The sequence below is a fragment of the Xenopus laevis genome, chromosome 7L, assembly GCF_017654675.1.
Source record: "Xenopus laevis strain J_2021 chromosome 7L, Xenopus_laevis_v10.1, whole genome shotgun sequence".
In the NCBI taxonomy this organism is placed as follows: Eukaryota; Metazoa; Chordata; class Amphibia; order Anura; family Pipidae; genus Xenopus; species Xenopus laevis.
The window spans coordinates 66,664,573-66,687,072 of NC_054383.1; the positions used below are offsets into that span (position 1 = coordinate 66,664,573).

At 37.4% G+C, this 22,500-nt stretch overlaps 1 protein-coding gene across 1 annotated transcript in view; it reads left to right on the top strand.

The window, feature by feature from the left end:
* Positions 1 to 22,500, top strand: part of pex14.L (peroxisomal biogenesis factor 14 L homeolog) — a 100,736-nt gene that overhangs the window by 42,194 nt on the left and 36,042 nt on the right. Inside the window, exon 3 of the mRNA XM_018225647.2 lies at positions 11,436 to 11,520. Within this exon, the coding sequence (XP_018081136.1) occupies positions 11,436 to 11,520 (85 nt within the window). The remainder of the gene's footprint in view (positions 1 to 11,435; positions 11,521 to 22,500) is intronic.

Below are 22,500 nucleotides of genomic sequence, written 5' to 3' on the forward strand. Positions count from 1 at the left end.
GGGGCCATGGCTGATGCACAAATACATATTTGAAAGTTTATCTTTCCAAGTTTTTGGGGTCCTAAAAATATTTAGCTTTGGGTCCCAATAACTGCCACATATTGACACCTCAGTTTTTAAAAATTGCAAAGTCCTTCATATGCTTGTGAATCTGACACCTGCATCTCATTGCTGGTATGATCAGACCTAGCCAGATGCTTTTAGGGAGACATACAGCCTTATAATTAGCCTCCTGCATTTTCCCTATACGCTGGCATCAGCAGAGTTTGATGGCTTGCCGATGATTTAACAGCCCCTCTGCAGCCATTTCCTTTTGCCACATACGACCAAATTTGTCACTTCAGTTTTGACACCAACCTGATTTCTTTCTGAAACTTAGTGTTGCTACTTGGCTTCTCTTTATGCAGTGCCTGCAACACACTCAACTGTTGTGCTCAGCTCTGAGCTACTAAATTTCTTCCTTTTTTAACACACTTGCTGTATTTTTAACAATTTTTAACAACTATCTGTCCTGTTAGAGTGAAGCAACTTTTGACCTAATTCATGACTGAGCATTAGTGATCCTTTACTGATTTAATGATTTTATTCAAATTGGTTGCTACTTTTTAAACAATATATTTTATGACTGAAAATAGTGTTCTGAGAACATTGCTTCTGGATAAATTGTGTTTTAAATGTTTTTGCATAAGTTATATCAAAAATATAGATATCCCAAGGCTTCTTTATAGTAAAACCAAGTCATTAGTAATCACATTAAAAAGTTTTCGGTACATACTGACCCCACATGGCACACCTTACGTGTTTCGTACCCTCTGGCACTTAGTCATAGGTGTCTCTGTCAGTAAAACATTGAGTACAGAATTTAAATCGAAGTAGTCCCACCCCCTTTTCTTTTAAAACCAATTGGAACCATCAAATGCATGATTAAGCCCTAATGGCAAACGCGTTCTCAGATGAAAAATCCAGTATACTTCTCTCCTTTCTAAAAGTTTTTGGTGGTCCCCTTCTCTCACTCCTAATCTTACCCTCTCTATCCCCTGAATGGAAAACTGGGTTGTATCCCAGACAGAGACACCTATGACTAAGTGCCGGAGGGTACGAAACGCGTAAGGTGGGCCATGAGAGGTCAGTATGTACCGAAAACTTTTTAATGTGATTACTAATAAATGAGTTAGTTTTACTATAAAGAAGCCTTGAGATATATATCTTTTTGATATAACTTATGCATTGTGATTGACTTTGGAACTGGGGCATGTCCCTCTGGCTTAGTTAGAGATCTACCGAAATCAGCCATATGGACTCCCGACTAACAAATAATTTTTAAAAGTTTTTTGTCTATTTGTTGCCTTTCAGGTGCTGCTGCTTGTATATTGATCTTTTACTACTGTACATATGAATAGCAATATATCACTTTACACTGTACAGTAAAGCAAGTATACTAGTATCAAGAAACATTGTTTTCACAGCCTAGTATTTTTAATACTTACAGATCTCTTACTTTATCCAAACTCTCATATCCACTAATCCATCAGCAATTCCACTTAAACACTTTGAAAACTCTGCAGAAGAGCTTTAATTTCAATTATATACCAACTTTTAACAGACCTCCCACTGATCCTTTTCTAAAGCATTGCCTGCACAGAAATATCACTAGATATTCGTTAAGAAATCTGGGAAAATTATTGGAAAAATGTTTGACACTGTGAAAATATTTATAAAACACTATATTTTTGGTATTATTCCTTGATAGGTTACATAGAATGCACTCAAATACTTCACCAATGTGCTGCAGGGATTGTGGCAATAGAGAGACCTTACAACATATAATGTGGCAATGCCCCATCATAGCCCCTTGCTGGAAAGACCTTCTAAATAAAAAGAAAATGTCCAAGTAGTCAAACTAGATATTTTATCTACCTTAGAGGGGAAACTACTGGATTACTTTACAATTGCATAAGAAAGGATACTGAACCACATCTTGGCGGCCTGCAGACCCATAACTGGAAACAGCCTCTACCACCTTCGAAGTCAAAGTCGAGGTACTGTCCAGATTGGTAGATATGGAAAAAATGACTTCCAGGGAGCTATCCCTGTTTGCTAAGACATTTTGTCAATTCCCCAGCTGCCCCAAGTCATGTGACTTGTGCTCTGGTAAACTTCAATCACTCTTTACTGCTGTACTGCAAGTTGGAGTGATATCAACCCCCTCCCTTTCCCCCCCCCCAGCAGCCAAACAAAAGAACAATGGGAAGGTAACCAGATAACAGCTCCCTAACACAAGATAACAGCTGCCTGGTAGATCTAAGAGTAGCACTCAATAGTAAAACCCATGTCCCACTGAGACACATTCAGTTAAGCTGGCCATAGACGCAAAGATCTGATCGTACGAATCGAGGATTCGTACGATTTTCGGAACATGTGTGGAGAGTCCCGACATTTTTCGTCCGGCGGAGATCGGTCGTTTGGTCGATCGGACAGGTTAGAAAATTTCTGTCGGCTGCCGATAATATCTCTGCGTGTATTGCCAATCGTACGATTTTCAGTGGGAGACTGTCATTAGCTTTGGTTGGACATAGATATCGTACGATTGCTGTCAGGGGCAGAACATTGCTGATCTGTTCTTTAACTAATCTGACTGGTAAGACTTTGATCTGAATGGTTAGTGGCGGGTTGGGAGATGGGAAAGTCCAAACGTACGATGATTCGTACAATCGGATCTTTGCATCTATGGCCAGCTTAACATTGAGAAGGAAAAACAGCAGCCTGCCAGAAAGCATTTCTCTCCTAAAGTGCAGGCACAAGTCACATGACCAGGGGCAGCTGGGAAATTGACAAAATGTCTAGCCCCATGTCAGAATTCAAAATTCAATATAAAAAAAACAGTTTGCTCTTTTGAGAAACGGATTTCAGTGCAGAATTCTACTGGAGCAGCACTATTAACTGATGTGTTATAGAAAAAACATATTTTTCCATGACAGTATCCCTTTAAGTATACTAAAATTAGATGTAATTATGAATTAAACCCAGAAGGATTGTTCTGCTTTCAATAAGGATTAATTATATCTTAATTTGTAAAAGTCATTGATTTATAATTATAGAGATAAAGGAAATAGTTTCTTTAAAATTTGGATTATTTGGATAAAATAAGACGGCCTTTTTGTAATTCTGTGCTTTCTGGATAATGGATCCCATACCTGTATTAGATATGAAAGATGACACCTGAGGGTCCAGCTGCATAAAAAGAATTTCAGATGTGTACATTGGAAAAGTGTATGGGGGAAATGAATGGTAGCTATCAAAAATGGTGGCCATCATGAAGTTTATATGATGAATATTTTCTGTGCTTGTTAAAAGACACACAGTATAATGATTTTAAGGTGGCCATAGACGTAAAACTTTGAGATTTTTGTTTTCATTACAGACATGTAGAGCTGAATCATCAGATAAACAGGTAGAAACAATAGAATCCTACCTCTATATGGCGATTCAGCAGTAAACACTGGTCGATGTTTGGGCGCCTTCAAAGCCCTGGATCAAAATTTTTGGATTTGATTGATCAATGATCCAACCGGTATCCAGATATTGGTTGTCTTCTCTTCTGCTATACACCTACCGAATATCATATAAAACTAAGATAATTTATGCGTGTCTATGGCCACCTTAAGGGAGAGCAACATTAAGAGCATCTATAGGCATGGTATTTATTTTTGGACTTTAACTTTAATGGCTGTATTGTTCAAATTTGTTACAGATATTATTGTGCTGTAGTGTAATGCAGTGCACCATATCAGCATTAGAAACTGGCAGGGTTACTGTGCACTCTGAGGCATAATCATAAAGATGTTTTTTCATGCTATCTAGTTGCTGTCTATTTTGCAGTTCAAATGTCTTCATAAATAACCGAGCATTCAAGATTTTTAATCAAGTTTGTTCAATTGAAGAAAAAAATTCTCAAATTAGAATTTTAAGGAATATTTCTCAAAGTGTGAAGCCACTTTATAATTATTATCATGACTGCTCCTATCATGAGGCAGTGAGCAGCTAGGTTCCAGAGGTGGCAAAATGCCTCTTTTAAAAACTTTAAGAGCCAACTTTCTGTCTTCTTTTTCTACAATTGTTTCATGAATCAGTGTCTGTAAGAGTTCAGCAGGTTGTACTGGTTCAAGTTATTTTCAGCTTTTTGCAGTTTCAGTAGCTGTTGCTGATTAGCCAGAGGTTAAGTGTGGAAACCTGAATTCAAATTTGCATTTTTATTCTTTTTGCATGATAACATTATAATTCATGTACATAACTGTCACCCACTATCTGGCAAGTTAGTGCTAGAGCTGGTACACTATTGCATATGTTCCTCCACTTTTTTTATACCGCTTTTAAAATAGTTGTAAGCACAGGTTCTTGACTGTATAACAGTTAGTTCCACCAGTCCTAGCTCAATACATAATGACTACCGTGAGGTTCTGAAGATCTTTACATGCTGGCTTTGGTACAACAGTTTGCCAGAGGCAAAGAGTCATCCTTATGACAGATAAAAAGGTGACAGAAATGCAAGCGACCATGAAACCGAATTGCTTGTAAAAATATATGTTTTTTAAAAAGTTTTGTATGGCTTTTCAAGTATAGTCCCATGCTCAAGGAATGCTGCTTTCAGTTATTTTTACTTATTTCACTTATTTACATTGTAGTATGTTTTTTAATTTGGTGTGTTCCATAGAAATATAGTGGTAGTTTTATTTTAACTTTACAGTAGATGGCGCCCGAGAACGCTGATGCACTAAATCTGCAATGAGGGGTAAGTAAAGAGGTAGGGACATTTACCCAGAGTAACACCTAGGCTGGGGGGAGCAGGATGGGAGTCTATGTAGGGTAGGGGGTAGGGGATTTTAATATAAAGGGTTTGGTTCTCCTTTAAGCTTAGGGATCATCATAAATTATCAAAACAGCACAAGTCAAATAATATCTGCCATAGAAGCCGATACAGAAAGACTGATTAATAATCAGACTGCACTGGGTCTGTGGGTACAAATCTCTACATGAAAGTATGATCGTTTCCCTGCAGAGCAGTTAGGGACCGTCCTATCCACAGCAGTCAGAGCAAGTAAAATGAAGGGAGAATTTAACTGCATACAGTCAGGTTTCTAATCCACAAAAAGGGGAAAGATCCTCTAGACGTCAAGAGCTATAGGCCAATATCCCTCCTCAACGTGGATACTAAATTGTTTGCGAAAATTCTTGCAGAAAGGCTCAAACCTCTACTAGCAAGAATCATACACCCTGAACAAGTGGGATTCGTCCCTAAGAGAGAAGCTAGAGACAACACTCTTCAGGTATACAACATTATACATTACTGCAAAAAGAAGGACGTTCCACTGGCGCTATTATCCACCGACGCGGAAAAAGCGTTTGATAGGGTGAAGTGGGAAATGATATTCAAATGCTTCCAACGAATAGGAATTGGTCCTATTTTCCAACGCTATGTACAAAGCCTATATGCTCAACCACAGGCATGCATCAGAGTTAATGGGACGCTATTGGAACCATTTGAAATTAAAAATGGCACAAGACAGGGGTGCCCATTGTCTCCCCTCCTCTTTGTCATCACACTTGAACCATTCCTACAGACCATTAGACAGAATGCGAATATCCTGGGGGTGAATATACGAGATCATATACACAGTTTTTTTTATAACAAAACCAAGAACCACGTTACCGGAGATCTTGCTCGAACTGGATGCTTATGGCTTTTTAAGCAACCTAAAAATAAATCAACAGAAATCCAGCCTCCTTAATATCTCTTTACCTCAGCAAGAACTAAAGTATATAAGACACACTTAACATTTATGATAGAACCTAAACATCTTACTTATCTGGGTCTCAAGATTTCGGCAAAACTTGCAGACGGGGTTCCTTTGAACGTATACCCACTTCTCAAAACAGTGAAATCCGATTTACAAAGTTGGGACAAACCGGGCTTTTCCTGGTTTGCCCGTATCAGTATAATTAAAATGAATACACTCCCTTGTTTTCTATACCTGATCCAGACGATCCCATTCCAGATAACCAGACTCAACCAAAAGACGCAGGAGGCGTGGGTCTGCCAGACTTTTGGGCATATTACAAAGCTGCGGTCTTACAAAGGATGATTGACTTAATGATGCCTACTACTCTTAAATTATGGCCACTAGTGGAACAAGATGGTTATGAATACCTGCTGGAAATATATACATGGTTGCCCAAAAATTGCCGTTGCACACCGAAATCACCAAACCCAATTATCAAAGAAATCACCAACACATGGGACGCACTGAATTAATACAAACTCCAGGTTAACTTCAATATTACACAATAAAGATTTCCCTCCAGGACTGCAACCCATACATTTCAAGAACTGGACCCAAACAGAAACTTTATGGGCCTTTCAATTACTTAATGTTAGGCCCATCAAACCCATAACAGACATATTAACACCAGAAAAGATCACGCCACTTAAGAGATTACGACTGCACCAAATACAGCATTTCTTAAACACTAAAATGATTACTGATGCTACAGGATTAGAGGATACCCCATTTGAACAATTGTTCACTAGAACAGAACGCACTCCGCATGAAATTGCCATGATTTATAAAATGTTGATAAACCGTCCCTTTACACCAGCAAGTAATTTCAAATGAAAATGGGAAAAAGAACTACAATGCATTTTCACCGACGCGGAATGAAAGACTATTATAACAAATTCTTATAGATCCACCAAATGTGCCAGATTACAGGAGAACAACTATTAATTACTTTCGCAATGGTATAAGGTACCAAGTGTACTATCCAGAATATTCCCAAATGTCACAGATGTACGCTGGAGATGCGAACAATCCAATGGAACTCTCAGCCACATTATGTGGCATTGCCCTAACTTACAACCTTATTGGAACCAAATCAAACAGATATTACCCAGATTCACAGATATGGCAATACCAGACTCAGCATCATTTTTCTTATTACATTGCAACGAAATGTCCCCTGCACGATATCGAAAAGCACTTATCTCAACACTAATTACAGTAGCAAAATCATTGATACCTTTATTCTGGAAATCGAAAGTAATCCCCTAAATACTGGGCACTCAAAGTAAACGAGATTTACCAATTCGAACAATACAAGACAGAAAGCTTAACTCAGAAATGGTTCTACTGGCTACAGTTTACTGAATCGCACGTGTACCGAACCCTTACAACGTGAAAAGACCAATGATTGTCCGTAGCATTAGCGAGACCCTTGATATTCAATTGATATGCAATCAAGATATTCAATTACTATATAGTAATTGACTACATATCCTACATGTGCTCACTCCTCCAAACACCACTATGATATTGCTTGCGATGATAGAAATATGCCCAACACAGTTTGTTTTTATATTTCATGGTTTATTTTTTACAGAAAGCGGCTACAAGACATGTAAACTACAGATAACATATAATAATCCTTGTGATTGAGTAATGTGAGATCAAGAACTGTATCATATGCTAGAACTCTTCACTGCAGGAATTTTGTGCCACAGTATTCTCTGTATTCTGCAAAACACGAAAATAAAAAATTTAAAAAAAAATATATAATGAAGTGTTGCCCTGCACTTGTGAAACAGCTGTGTTTGCTTCAGAAACACTACTATTGTTTAAATAATCTGCTGTGTAGCAATGGGGGCAGCCATTCAAAGGCGAAAAGGCTCAGGTTACACAGAAGATAAGCTTTGTAGAACATAGTGGTGTTTTCTGTTATCCACTATTTAACATGTGATATATACCCTTTTTTTCCATTTCTGCCATTGCTACACAAGCAGCTTGTTTATATGAACTAAAGTAGTGTTTATGAAACAAACAGACCCGTTTTACTAGTGCAGGGCAACAGTACATTATATTTACATTACATTAAAACACTTTCGTTATTTTGTGTTACTATTCCTTTTAAGGTATAAGACCACCATTAAAGTGTTGGTGTGGGGGTGCTACAACCACATGGAAGTTTGCCCATTCTTTCTTCAGAGAAACTCAAAAGTACAAAATACAAAAAAAGGGGGCTGTGGGAACAATCCACAGCTAAGTAAAATTCACAAGTTCAATGGAAGTCCGACTGATCTGGCAAAGTTAATTACAAACATACAAAAGAGAGGGTTTGATCAATGCACAATCCCTGCTCCCCGGTTTTAATAGTAATTTAGTGCCTGTGCAAGTGCTATTTAAAAAAACAGGGGTTTAGTTAGAGGTTTTAGTTATGATCATAAAATTGACATGTTGCCAATGTCAAATTTGCACTGCATAGGTTTAAACCTTTTGTACTTTTTTTTTCAATTTGAACTAAATTTTCTCCACCCCAAACCCTACATCTAATTTGGAATGTGTCAAAATATGTCTGCCTTATGGCACACACAGCTCATTCACAGCCCGTTTCCATTAAAACAAATTATAGGCTGCACAACTGTTTTTTGGACACTTGTAATGATTGCCCCTCACATGTATGGTTAATTGAATTTTAGGGCTTGTGTTTAATATACAGTCACATGAATAAGTTTGGGAACCCCTCTTAATTCTTTAAAGGTTTTTTTTATTATTGGCTGAGCTTTCAGATGCATTCAAATTAGTAAAAATACAATGGTACTCAAAACATTTCACATTTGATTCAATTTCATACAACTGAATACTGCTTCACTAAAAATCTTTTTTTCAGAAAATATCCCAGTACTCGGATGTTCCTGGGAAATGAAAGACATGCCACTGTTATCTTTTTTGTTGGAAGTGGAGTAAATTATTATGCAGGCTGAAAGGGGTTCCCAAACTTTTTCATATGACAAGACAACCCTTATCCAGAAAGCTCCAACTTATAAAAAAAAAAAAGGCCATTTTAAACAAATAATTAAATTTTTTTTAAATGATTGCCTTTTTCTGTGTAATTGGGTTTAATGATTTTTAGCACACCTATGGTATGGTGATTAAAATAAAGGAAAGATCCTTTAAGTGGAAAACTCAGATCCCAAGCATAATATATCTTATACCTACCTGTATAATTATATGTGATAATAATTATTTCTAATAACCCTGTCATTCTGTAGCGAAGAATGTTATTCTAAATTAAATAAAATCTGTTGGTTATTGTATGCCATTGAGTCTTACAATTTGTTAATAACAGTTTTTGTGTATTTTTTTTAATGCATGTATGCTGTGCATTTTCTCATATTTGTGTTTGTTTTAATAAACATATTTCATATCTACTGCTTTCTTCTCTGCAACCCCCTGCCTTTCTCCTCCTCTCATTCATATGCTTAAATTCACTTACCAAGCTTTTTTTAAAATGCATTTCACTGCTCTTTTACCTAACATCTAAATTGCTTTCAGTCACTGTTACTTCTCTTGTTTTTCCTTAAATGAATTACTAATGACATCTTGTTCAATCATACCCTCACTGCAGGCACTTTTAAACTAATGTGCCCCATCCAAACCTTTTAACCTATTACTGAGTGAATTTCCCAATTGAATCAGTGCCACCACAGGTGTAATAAGTAATCATTTAAGTTACACCTGCTCTGATGTATTTAGTATTAGTGGTCTGTGTTGGATAGTTGATAATTCCAGTTTATTGCATTGTCCAATGGATCAGTTTTGCCTGTTTCTGACGAGATTACTGATAAGGAATACTAAATTCAAAGAGGTTGGAGATTTACACGTGGGACTTGCAGACAAGTCTGGCAAAATAAGCACTAACTAAAGGGGGAATTTGAAGACCAGAGAAGTACTTTGGGGAGTTAGACTAAGCTGATAGACACAGACGTTTCTAGATAAGGTTTGAATCACTCGGTATGATCTGTGAGAAAAGGCTACGAAAAAAACCCAGTCATGGTTCCATTAAATGTAACTGTATTAAACAGAATAGGACACCCCGTTGTTCAACATAACTTTTTGTCAATGTATGTTGAACACAAGTCCTATTCTTTGACCTCATGTTGCTGTCTGTAGGACATCATTTGTATGGAATCTGTTTTACAGAACCCTTTATGCAGTCAGTATTGGATAAATCCCTTTTCCTTTGTTATAATAACAATGGATAGGATAGGAAATGCAAGTATGGGACAGGAAAAACAAGAGAAAACAAGGTGGAGAAAAAAATTTAGTTGCTCTTTTATTATTATTTAAAGAAAAAATAAGTTGGGGTCAGCTGTAGATAGAAATGCACCAAATCCAAAATATTTGGATTACGGTGAATACTGAATCCTTTACAAAACATTCTACTAAATGCCAAACTGAATCCAAGCCCTACAAGTATGAACTGTGACTTTTAGAGTTTCAGCAGAGCATTTAAGACAATATTTATTTAAAAAATCACAGAATTGAAAATCTTGTCATCTAATACCGAGTAGTGATGAGCGTATCTGTGGTGAAATTAGCAAAACGGCGAAAAATTCTCAAACGGCGCCGGCGTCTCGTTTTTGACGCCGGTGTCTCGTCTTTTGCCGGCCTTCTGTTACAATTGTTTGGACCCTACTGTGTAGGTCCCCTTGTATGGTTTCTGTACCCCCTGGCTGATTATATACCATGTTAGGTTGGCCATTGTATGGTGCTTATAGAGAGGGTTAATTGAGATCTCCTCGTATTTTCTAAAAACACATAGTGCTGAACAGCTTGATAATTCATATCACCTGACTAACTGTTGGCATGAGAAATTACCAGGCAATAGTTATTTAAGTCTCTGACTGTGAGAGGCTGTTTCGAGCACTTTAATGCTGTGTTTTAAAAGGCTTGTATAAAGTATACAAAACTACAGATTGAGCCATTACCCTGTTTGTGTGAAATTCTGAGTTCTTTCTTCCATATAACAGAGGCATATCCTACCAAATCATTAGTATGTACTTAGACCATGTCATAGAAGCATCAGAGGTATTGAAAAAGCAAAAGTGTGCTGTTACTTTAGATTTAAAAAAATAATGATCATTTTGTTGATTAATTACCTTTAGCAAAACAATAGTCTTACTATTGTATATGTTATTGTATATGTATATGTATATGTATATGTTGAATATGTTATTCATTTTTGTTAAATAATTTTTTGTCTTTTTTAGGCTTTTAAGATTTTCTTTTTCTGTCGAGTTTTTTTCTGAATGTAGATAACTTTAATTGATCCTAGTGACTTTAAGCTAGTACAGGTAAAGGATCTTTTATCCAGAAAACTCAGAATTACCGGAATGCCATCTCCCATAGACTTGATTTTAATCAAATAATTACATTTTTAAAAAAATCATTTCCTTTTTCTCTGTAATAATAAAACAGTGCCTTGTACTTGATCTTAACTAAGATATGATTAATCCTTATTGAAGGCAAAACAATCTTATTGACTTTTAATGAATGTTTAATTTCATTTTGCTTGTTTCTTAAGTTTTACTGCTTTTTTCTTAGATTGCAACAGCTGTGAAGTTTCTTCAAAATCCTAGAGTTCGTCAGAGCCCAGTAGCTACCAGAAAGGAATTTTTGAAGAAAAAAGGTATGTTATTTTTCTCCAGCTTTTTGAAATACATTTTACTAGGTACCAAATATTTGACATGAGTTCCAGAAGTTTGATGGCTTTTTAGCAATCAAGAAAATATACGGTTCCTGAAATTAGGTTTTGGCAGAAAGTTGATACAATAGCTATTCTAGTTGCTATCCTTGGGGGGGGATAGGGGAGAGGGATCGGACTGGGGCAGTGGGACACGAGGAAAAATACATGGGAACGCATTGGCTCTATTTATTGTTAAGTGGGATGTTCATTTTAAGGGGGGCCAGGAGGGAACCAAAGAAGCTGCTGTTGTCAAGGAGGAAGAAGTCTGCTTGCCACATTTTTAAACACTTGCCCACCAATGTGTTTTTTTTTTTATTACTTTTATTGGGAAACACTGGCCACAAGTTTATGGGTAGGGGGTGCTGCCCACCAATGTTTTTTTACTTTTATGGGTGTTTTTTTTAACTTGTACTTGGGGGCCTGGCCACCAATGTCAACATTTATATGTGGGCTGCTTTTTTGCCAGGGCTGCTTTTTACTCCCGGACCAGAAAATACTTACCTGGAGCAGATGGTCATCACTGCCTAATAAATTAGCCGCTTCCCCAGAGAAATGTGGTTTTGTTGTCTTAACCTATTCACAATAAGTAGAAAAATAATATTACGAATATATTGATGGCCTAGTTTCTTTAAGTTCTTGGCTATTTGGAAATACAAGTGTCCCTGGGTGTCATTTATCGCTGCTTCTAGAGCAGTCCTAGAACCAAGGCATGTTCAATATAAATCACAATTTTAGCTGACAATTAATATATTAATTGATTGCCTTTCAGCCTGATAATCCATAAAGCAAACATATTTCTGTCTGCCTGCCAGTATTGGGTGGGACAAGTGCATAGAATAAAAAGCATCATAGAAGAGATTACATATTGTTAGATTTCTTAGTAACTGGGATTTTCATAAAGTAAATTAGACAGCCCTTATGATTAATGTCTTAACCAGTGTGTTGCTGTTGTGCCATTAGGATCAAGATCTTCCTGGCAATTTAACAAGTGAAAATGCTTTTCTGTGATTATTATTTGAAATGGTGGTACAATTTTAGTTTTATAATAACGCAAATGTTATTGTATGTTGTTATTTTGAATTGCTCAATAAAATATTGGAGGTAGTTGTCTTTGTAACAATTGTTTGAGGTTCTGCTTGGTAGAAAAAAAATAAAAGATCAATGGAAATACAGGGCATGTTATTTAATGTTTCCAGCCCCAGAAGTAGTTTATTTGAAGAGAAAACAAAGAAGGGATACATTGATGGCCTCGTCCTTGAATGGAATCTCATTACCAAGAAAGCTTTTTTAGCATTGATTTCATAACAGTCTTAATTTAATAGATTCATCATTACCGAGAAGTTCTGGGAGTCGAACCTAGCTTTCCAGGTCACAGACCTTTTAATTATAAACCTTGCTCTGATGGTCAGGCTTTTCACTGTATCAGTTTCAATGTGCCCACTTCAAGAAGCTGATGCTTTCTCTCTACACCTTCCCTTGGCTTAAGGAAATATATTGAAAGGCATTATTATTATTTTAGTGAGTCTACTAAATCATCAGGAAAAAAATAGGGGTTTTCCTGCTTTGGTGCTATTTTCATGTGTAACACTAGGTGGGGCAAGGGAGTCATTTTAGCAATGCAAACATATCCTTCAACAGTGGTGTCCTATTGCTCCTATCTGGTTAGCTGCCCATTGTTCTGTTGATAGGCTGCTAGGGAGGGAAGGGAGGGGGGTGCGATAACTTGCAGTGTAGCAGTAAAGAGTGTCTGAAGTTTAGCAGAGCACAAGTCACATGACCTGAGGAAAACTGAGAAAACGTCTAGCCCCATTCCAAGTTTCAAAATTAAATTTAAAAAAACCTGTTTGCAGCAGAATACTGCTGGAGCAGCACTATTAACTGTGTTTATTTATTTTTTTTATTTTTTTTTTAAAACATGTTTTCCCATGATAGTATCCCTTTAAATATATCAATCTGCCATCAGTTGGTTCTCAGCTGTAGATATGACTTTTAGTCCTTTAAGTGCCATCAAAATGTACCATTTCATTTGCAGACATCTCTGAAAAACATTTAGTGCTCTCTCACTTCAGGGGCATTTCCTGGGTGACATAAAGTTTATTGGATTAACAGAAACTATGCAATATGCATAATAAGAAATTAGACAGGTGCATAAATTTGGGCCCAACAGAGATATTACACCAATACTTAGTTGAGCCTCCTTTTGCAAATGTAACAGCCTCTAGACGCCTCCTATAGCCTTTGATGAGTGTCTGGATTTTGGATGGTGGTATTTTTGACCATTCCGCCATGCAAAGCGATTTTTGTTATGACCAAATAACTACATTTTTGTCTCATCAGTCCAAAGCACTTTGTTCCAAGATGACTGTGGCTTGTCTAAATGAGCTTTTGCATACAACAAGCGACTGTTTGTGGCATGAGTGCAGAAGGGGCTTCTTTCTCATCACCCTACCATACAGATTTTCTTTGTGCAAATTGCGCTGAATTGTAGAACGATGTACAGATGCACCATCTGCCGCAAGATGTTTTTGCAGGTCTTTGGAGTTGATCTTTGGGTTTTCTGTAACCATTCTCAAAATCCTCCACATATGCTGCTCCTGTATTTTTCTTGTTCTGTCAGACCTGAGTTTTACAGCAACTGTGCCTGTGACTTTCCATTTCCTGATTACATTCCTTACAGTTGATACTGAACAATCTTTGTTTTTAGATCTTTTGAGAGTTTGAGGATCCCATGCTGTCACTCTTCAGAGGAAAGTCAAACAGAAGCACAACTTGCAATTGGCCTCCTTAAATACATTTTCTCATGATTGGACACACCTGCCTATGAAGTTCAAAGCTTAACGAACTAGTCTAACCAATTTGATGTTGCCAGTTATCAGTATTGAGCAGTTACATGCATTCAAATTAGCAAAATTACAAGGGTACCCAAATTTTTGCACAGCCAATTTTTCACATTTGATTTAATTTCATACAACTGAATACTGCTTCAATAAAAGTCTTTGTTCAGAAAACACCCCAGTACTCAGGTGTTCCTGGGAAATGAAATACATACCACTGTTATCTTTTTTGTTGACACTGGAGTAAAGCTAGATGCAACGATTCTTCTTGCCGAACAACCGATTTTAGGGAAGTCCGACCAATCCTTCGAAATTATCGTGTGGTTAGTGGGATATGAACGATCGTACATCTTACGATTTTTCAGCCGACATCTGTCAGGAAATTGATCGCCAGGTCAAAAAATCTTTGTCGGTCCCAGTGCAATCAATCTATGTTTGCAGGGCCAAGCAGGCAGCTCCCCTTTGATTTCCTGGCAAATTGGTCTTTTAGTTGATGGTCAATTCGTACGATCGATCCGAGAAAATCGCGGTCTCACGATGAGGTTCGGATCTTTTAATAATCTCAACATCTATGGCCAGCCTAAATTATTATGCAGGCTGAGAGGGGTTCTCAAACTTTTTCATGACTGTTTGTACTGATAAAATAATAGCTAGTTTTCATAACCTAGGGATATACATCAGCAACATTGTGTTTTATGCACAAAAATCCAATTGATTTGGAAATCCCCATGTTTCCTATATGTGTCAATAACAGATATGTAGAGATAAATAGAGAGAGATTTCTGACTTGTTTGATGAAAAACTCATTCTATGCAGTTTTATATGCTTTTTCACACTTTATAGTTTTCGCAAAATTTGCAGTTTCAGCCACTGCAAAATGTTATTTTGTGAATCTGCACAAAACTTTTGCCACGTGTTGTTTCACTGAACAAAAACACAGACATCATTATTTTCTGCCCTTAGCACACACCAATCAAAAGGATTGGAGCATCCCCATATCCATCTAAGGAGCTGTCCAGGCAACACATTTAGAATACATTTGCAGCATGGGAGTTTTTTTCTCCCACGTGTTATTTAGTACCAAGATAAACATCCTAAATAAGAATGCCAAGGGTCTACTGAACAGTCTGATGCCCATTGTGTTTAACCAACTATGTGGCATGTAGAGGGCCCCAAAATAAAAATAGCTGATCTGTCATTTCAGCTACTTAAAAATTAGCACACATTCTGCATTTTTTGTGGGGTAAAGCTATAAAAAAGTAAGTTAAAACCAAAAAGCCATGTGCTTTTGGAAAATACACAATCTCCTGAATATAAAATTGGTAGATATGTCTTTATACTTCAAAGTCCAAGCTGCAAAGCTTTCCTAAATTTAGTGTTTTGTATTAAATTTATGAACTTCACCTCAAAGCTTACACTTTCCAGCATCTTGTCTTGCACATATCATTAAAACATCCTAAATATGAATGCTAGGGGTCCACTGAATAGTTTGATGCCCATCATGCATATATTTACTAAATTATGTGGCATGTAGATGCCCCAAAATGAAAATACAAAATATGATCTATCCATTTTGTAATTTCAGCTACTGCAAAATCAACACATTTACTGCATTTTATGTAGGGTACAGTTATAAAAAAAAAGCTATGCAATTGTTTTACCTAGTGTGATCGGAAGTCACAATCACAATTTGAATAGTTCCGCCTTTTCAATTAAATTTTATTTGCACAAACAAGCTATCAACAGCTATACTGAATTTAAAATGCAATAAAACCACCTAAATAAAATACAAAAGTTATTGCATGGTGCGATTAGAGATATTATTTGCATTGGCAATAAAACGTTTTTAGGGCAAAAAAAAAAAAATTAGACACCGTTTATCAGAATATCTGCGGTTAAGAACTTTGTGTGCATATGAAGTGAAGACAAAGGCAACAGCAGGCATATGCACATTATATATCTGCTGTTGTATGAGGGGAATGCATCGCAGGGGCCACTTATTTCGCTCCTCTGCTTGTTGTCTAGGGGCTTGTGAATGAAGCAGCAGCTTTAAACGCCGCCTCCATTTTGCCACCCAGAAGTGCTGCATTCTGTGCATTTTTTAATCCACAGAATATAGTTTATGTGGCACTTAAATGGTTAATAATAATAATAGTTGGGTTAATTTATACACACTGGGCAAATTTGCACCTGGGCAATAATGCATTGCAACCAATCAGTGATTGACATTTTTTTAAGGCAGAAAAGGACTTGTACCCTGACAATAGGTGAAAATTCCTATTAATATTATAATGACTCCCCTACACTGCATGTGAAAGTGGTGTGAAATGGAGATTGGGGGAAGCAATGCAGAGCAGAATATTCATTGTGAATAATTTCACCACTTTAATAAAAAGTTAAAAGTTGTACTTAAAGGGTTTGTTTAACTTTAAATTAACTTTTAGTATGATGTAAAGAGTGATATTTTAAAACAATTTGCAATTGGTTTAAATTTTTTATTGGTAGTTTTTGAAAGATGAGTAATAAAAAGTAGCAATAATAATACAAATGTAGCCTTACAGAGCATTTGTTTTTTTAAATGGGGTCAATTACTCCGATTTGAAAGCTAGAAAGAGTGAGAAGAAGAAGGCAAATTGTTCAAAAACTAAAAAAGAAAACATGGACCAACTGAAAAGTTGCTTAGAATTATCTATAACTTACTAAAAGTTAAGGTAAAGGTGTACCATCCCTTTAAAACATGTAAGTAATACACAACTATGTAAAAAATAGTTTTTATCCGGTGGTGTTCATAGTCCCTGTAGGTTTCTCTTAATTAGGATTTTTTATGAAGGATTTCGACATTCACACAGTTATTGAGGGAATTCTTCCTGTGTGTGTGTCCTGGTCTTCTGGAACTCTTTCCATGAATAAAAAAGAAGTTTCCAAATTTTAATAATAAGAATTGATATTGATATATTTTTTATATGTGGGATATAATACTGGAGTAGGATCCATTATCCAGAAAGCTTGAATTACAGGAAGGCCATATCCCGTAGACTCCATTATAATCAGATAATTTCTCTCTGTTATCCAGAGCAAATATGAAGCCTAATTTTTAATTTTATTGACACAGTTGTTTTAAAGCATGTTATTGAGAAAGACAGGCAACAATCAAAACAATTCTAGTGCTTCATAGTGAATGTAGTGTAAAGTGATGCCTTCTGGAATCAGAAGGTATTTACTTGTCTCATGCCATACACGCAGCACTGCCTAGATACCAAAAATGAGAGTTTTGATTCTCCCATAAGGCATCATGGGCAGAGACATGCAAATCACGCCTTTGTGTCCCTTTGGCCAACTATGACTCCAGAAGGCATCACTTTCCATATAATTGCTAGCTAAGGGCTTTTTGGCTCCTTTCAGCCCTTCTCACCATAACCAGATTTGGTTCCCCATTTTGCTACTCTCCAAGTCCTACCTCTCAGAAGCCATGTTCCAATATATTGCACTGATGAGATCTAACAAGTCAAAACAGGCTGTCTGCAAGTTTGGATATATGGCTCTGAACCATTAGGCTGTATCTGTGCTATAAACAGCGGTTCTGGATGCATAGTTGGCCAAAGGAACAACTATGCATCCAGCATGTCTCCGCCCATGAAGCCTTATGGGAGAATCAAAACTCTCATTTTTGGTATCTAGGCAGTGCTGTGTGTATGGCATGAGACAAGTAAATACCTTCTGATTCCAGAAAGCATCACTTTGCATATAATTGCTAGCTAAGGGCTTTTTGGCTCCTTTCAGCCCTTCTCACCATAACCAGATTTGGTTCCCCATAGTGACTGAAGCACTTACTTTTGGAGGGGGGTAGCCCGAATAGGACATCCTGATATTAGGTCCTTAAATGTCTCAGCAGCGATTTTAAAATAGTGTTATTACTCTAAGCCCTTGCTCATTCTAAACTCTCTCAACAACTAAGAAAGGGGACCTTGCTTCTAAGCTGATACTAAGTATACAACCACCACCATTGGCCACTAATTTATGTGAGCAAAATATCATTGCACTGGTTTACTTCCACTGAGGCAGAAATGATAAATCATTTGTTTTTAATGATAAAGAATTCATCCATTGAGACATATATTTACATAAAGTTCACATATAAGATGCCAGCTCTTGCATTTCCTTTAGGATTAGAATAGATGCAGAGGCTCACCTGGGCATGGTTGTTGCATCAGGCTTGGTGAAGCTCATCTGGACTAGTTGTTGCATCAGGTGAGGAAAGACTCAGTGGGATGCCATTGCTTCATCCTTTGCTCCAGGGGAGCACAGAGAACTCACAGAAACATGCTGTTATCTCTTGTGGAATTATTTAGAAAATGCTTTTTTTAACTCTTACCTTCCGCTCTTGCTTCAGCTGCTCAGACAGTAGCTCATATAAATAATATTGTCACAGAGAGAAAAGAAAATTCATATGAGGCGCACAAATAAATGTTATCTGTAAATGAACAAATAAAAATTATATGTAATGACTAAATAGAAACATTCTAATATTTTACTTCTTTCTTGGAAACTTTATTAAGATGTAAGATGTATTCTAGCTTCCTTTGTTTGTTTGTTTTAAATTTAAATTTCCAGTGTAAGAATATTTAGCCAGGCCTGGACTGGTATTCTGTACATTCTGGCAAATGTCAGGGGGCTGCTGCAAGATGCCATAGACAGGTTACTATTTATTGGGCTATTTGGGCCTATTTTGCATTCTACTCTGGGCCTGTGTTCAGCAACACATTAAATTGAACAAATATAACATTTCTACTGTGTTCAGAGAAACTGACATCTCTCTCTCAACTATTAGACGGATAATAGAAAAACAATAGAAATTATATAGGCTTCTGGTGGAATTAAGAAAGGACTTATCCTGTGGTACTCTGGTAGGCCAATCCAACCCTCTCCACGTCATTTTCTTGTTCTCAATAAAGTGTGTTAAAATTATTGACTCAAAAATGTAAAGCTATAAAACCAAAAGTGGTAGGCTGGATGAACATTGAACTTTAAAAATTTTTATATTTATTTACTTAACTATAAATATTCCAGTCGTGAGCAGGCCATTGTATATACTGAAAATTTTGTTTGTTTCTTTGTACAGAATATGAAAAAGAATATTGTCTGAGTGAGTAGGTTTTGTATTCCCAGGAGAAGTGATGATGACACCACCTCTAGTTCTTACAACTCTTGCTTAGCATGTGCTTGTGAATTGATGGTTTTTAGCTGTTTTCCCAAAGGTGCCTTTTGCAGTGACAAAACAGCTTAAATAATACATACATACTGTACATACAGGCCCGGACTGGCAATCTGTGGGTTCTGGCAATGCCAGACCGGCTGCTATAAGGTGCCACAGAAAATCAGTATTTAGTGGGCTGGTGGGGGCTGTTTGGGCCTCTGTGTACCTTAAATGGCAGGGTCTATTTTATTTCTCAGTCTGGACCTCCATACATATAGAGGTATCCTCAGTGTTATCGTCTAATTATTGTACTTCTTAGTGGGGAAACAATGGCTTAGCATGAGTAGTTTTGGTATGCACTTTACTTGTCCAGCCTTCTGACTGGGACCTTTTAGTATCCCATAGCTACTGGATGGACCCACGGAAACTGGGAATGTACAGATATACTAAAGAATGAGGTTATGGTAACTATGGAAAGTTTGAGTTTTAATTAGTCATTTTGAAGCTCGCTTTACTTCACTGCTATCAAAAAATATATAATTATGAGGGACAGTAGTAAGTGATGAGCGAATCTGTCCTGTTTTGCCAAAAAATTTGCAAAATGGCTAAAAATTTGCAAAACACATTAAAGTCAATTGGCGACAATTTTTTTTATGTTCGCTTTTTTTTCTCACTTCAAATGCATTAGAAATAATGGGCATTTTTTTCCTCAAGTTATTTCTTACTCAAAATGCATTAAAGTCAATGAGTGTTTTTCTTGCACCGACTTTTTTTGTGGCAACTTTTTATTGCTGTTTTGCAAAAAAATTTGCAGATGGCTGAATTTCGCTGCAATTTTTGGCGAAAATTTTTATCATCGCTACCAGTATTCTCTTTACTACTTTTTCTCACTGAGTGGTGGTCATAAAACTGACAGCTTTGCATTCTCTACAGAACTATAGGAGCAACATATAAGCAGCAATATAATATACATTTGTTTGTGTTATATAGAAAATGACAGAATGAGAGAGAGAGAGAGAGAGAGAGAGAGAGAGAGAGACGTGTTTTTGAGAGAGATTGTGATAGATTATTGTGTGCCATTACACAGAAGCTACATTATATTGCCAAGTATCCAGACACTTGTCTCTCTTAATAGCCTATGATATTCTGGGAAGGCTGGATGTTTTGGTGGGATTTTCTCAGCCACAAAAGTATTGGTAAAGTTCAGCACTGTTAGTTGGCACATCTGTCTAGACTTCCCTTTGTGGTAGAGGACAATGTTGTGCTGAAACAGAAAGACAGTTTCCTGACTTGCTGCAAAATAAGCATGCAATTGTCGAGGTCAATGCTGTCCAAATTCTGTGGTACTGAGGACCGGAATATTTGTGGCCTATGTGGTGGAGGGCCGATAATGGAAGCCAGTGTTGACAACTCCCCTTTTAAACCACGCTCTCACTTTAAACCACACCCATGTTATCACAAGAAATGTTAAGACAATATCCACATTAATGGTTGTAGCATGATTAAACACCTTAGGGGCACACTCACAAGTATTTCCAAATGCTAACAAATCCCCACCAGCTTCACCTCCCACAGACACAGTATGGTACACACAGTGAGAATAAGGCTCACACAGGCAGCATAGGGTAAGAAGATGAGGCCAGTCAGAGTATGGTACACACAGGCAGATTAGGCCATACAGAGTATGGCACACACCGGCAGAGTATGACACAAACAGGCATAGTAGGAGAGGCAGAGTATGGCACACACAGGAGCATAGGACAGGCAGAGTATGGCGCACACACAGGCATAGAAGGGCAGGCAGAGTATGGCATACACAGGGACATAGGGCAGCCATAGTGTGGCACACACAGGCATAGTAGGGCAGCCATAGTGTGGCACACACAGGCAAAGTAGGACAGGCAGAATATGGCACATACAAGCAGAGGATGGCACACACAGGCAGAGTAGGGAGAGGCACAGTCAGAGCAGGGCATGAGACAGAGAAACCTATCAAGACCACACAAGTAACTGATCAGGACCATCTAAGATGAACAGTAAGTACTGTACTATGTACAGTGAAATTATGGCAGTGCTGCTCCTGCAGTCTGTCTGAGGCGTGAACAGTGTGGGCACTGACAGTGTGAGGTGTGAACGATACAGGGAATCACTAATGTGAACAATATATGGCATCACAGGGGCCACAAATGGGGGGGGGGTCTGCGGGCAGCATTGCCAGTTGGACAGCGGGCAGCATTGCCAGTTGGACAGCACTAGTCTGGGTGATCATTGTACATTATAGGATAGAAACAGTAGTCTAAACCTTGATAAACAACCACAAACAATTATTCTTTACTTGGCAGTATGCTTATGTAGTAATCGGTTTTGCATCCACACCATTCCTCACAACTGTCCCGTTTTTCGCAGGACAGTGCCGATTTTGACAGCTCAATCTGCTGTCCCGGATTATTACATTATTACGCTGACCTGAGCTGACCAGCCAGAAAAAGTTTCTAAAACTTAATTGACTTTTGGCAGAGAACCCAGAATATGTGGCAGGTGCACATGGATAATTTTGTAACAATTTAAGATAAGAAAAGAAACTATTTTAACAATTTAAGATAAGCAAGTATCTTGGGGAAGCTGTGACTTGCAGCTTAAAGGGCAATGCACTTTCATTATCAAAACGGTAATAACACATAAAAATCACACAAATGTGTTCAAACTTAGTATACCGCACACCTATGATTCAATTACACTGCACTGGTGGTGCTGGCTAACCGTTGACCAGGCTTGGTCCCTTAGCAACTGTGGAATATATATATACGGATCTGCATACACTTAGGGGCCCATTCACTAAGCTCGAGTGAAGGATTCGAATGAAAAATACTTCGAATTTCGAAGTATTTTTTGGGT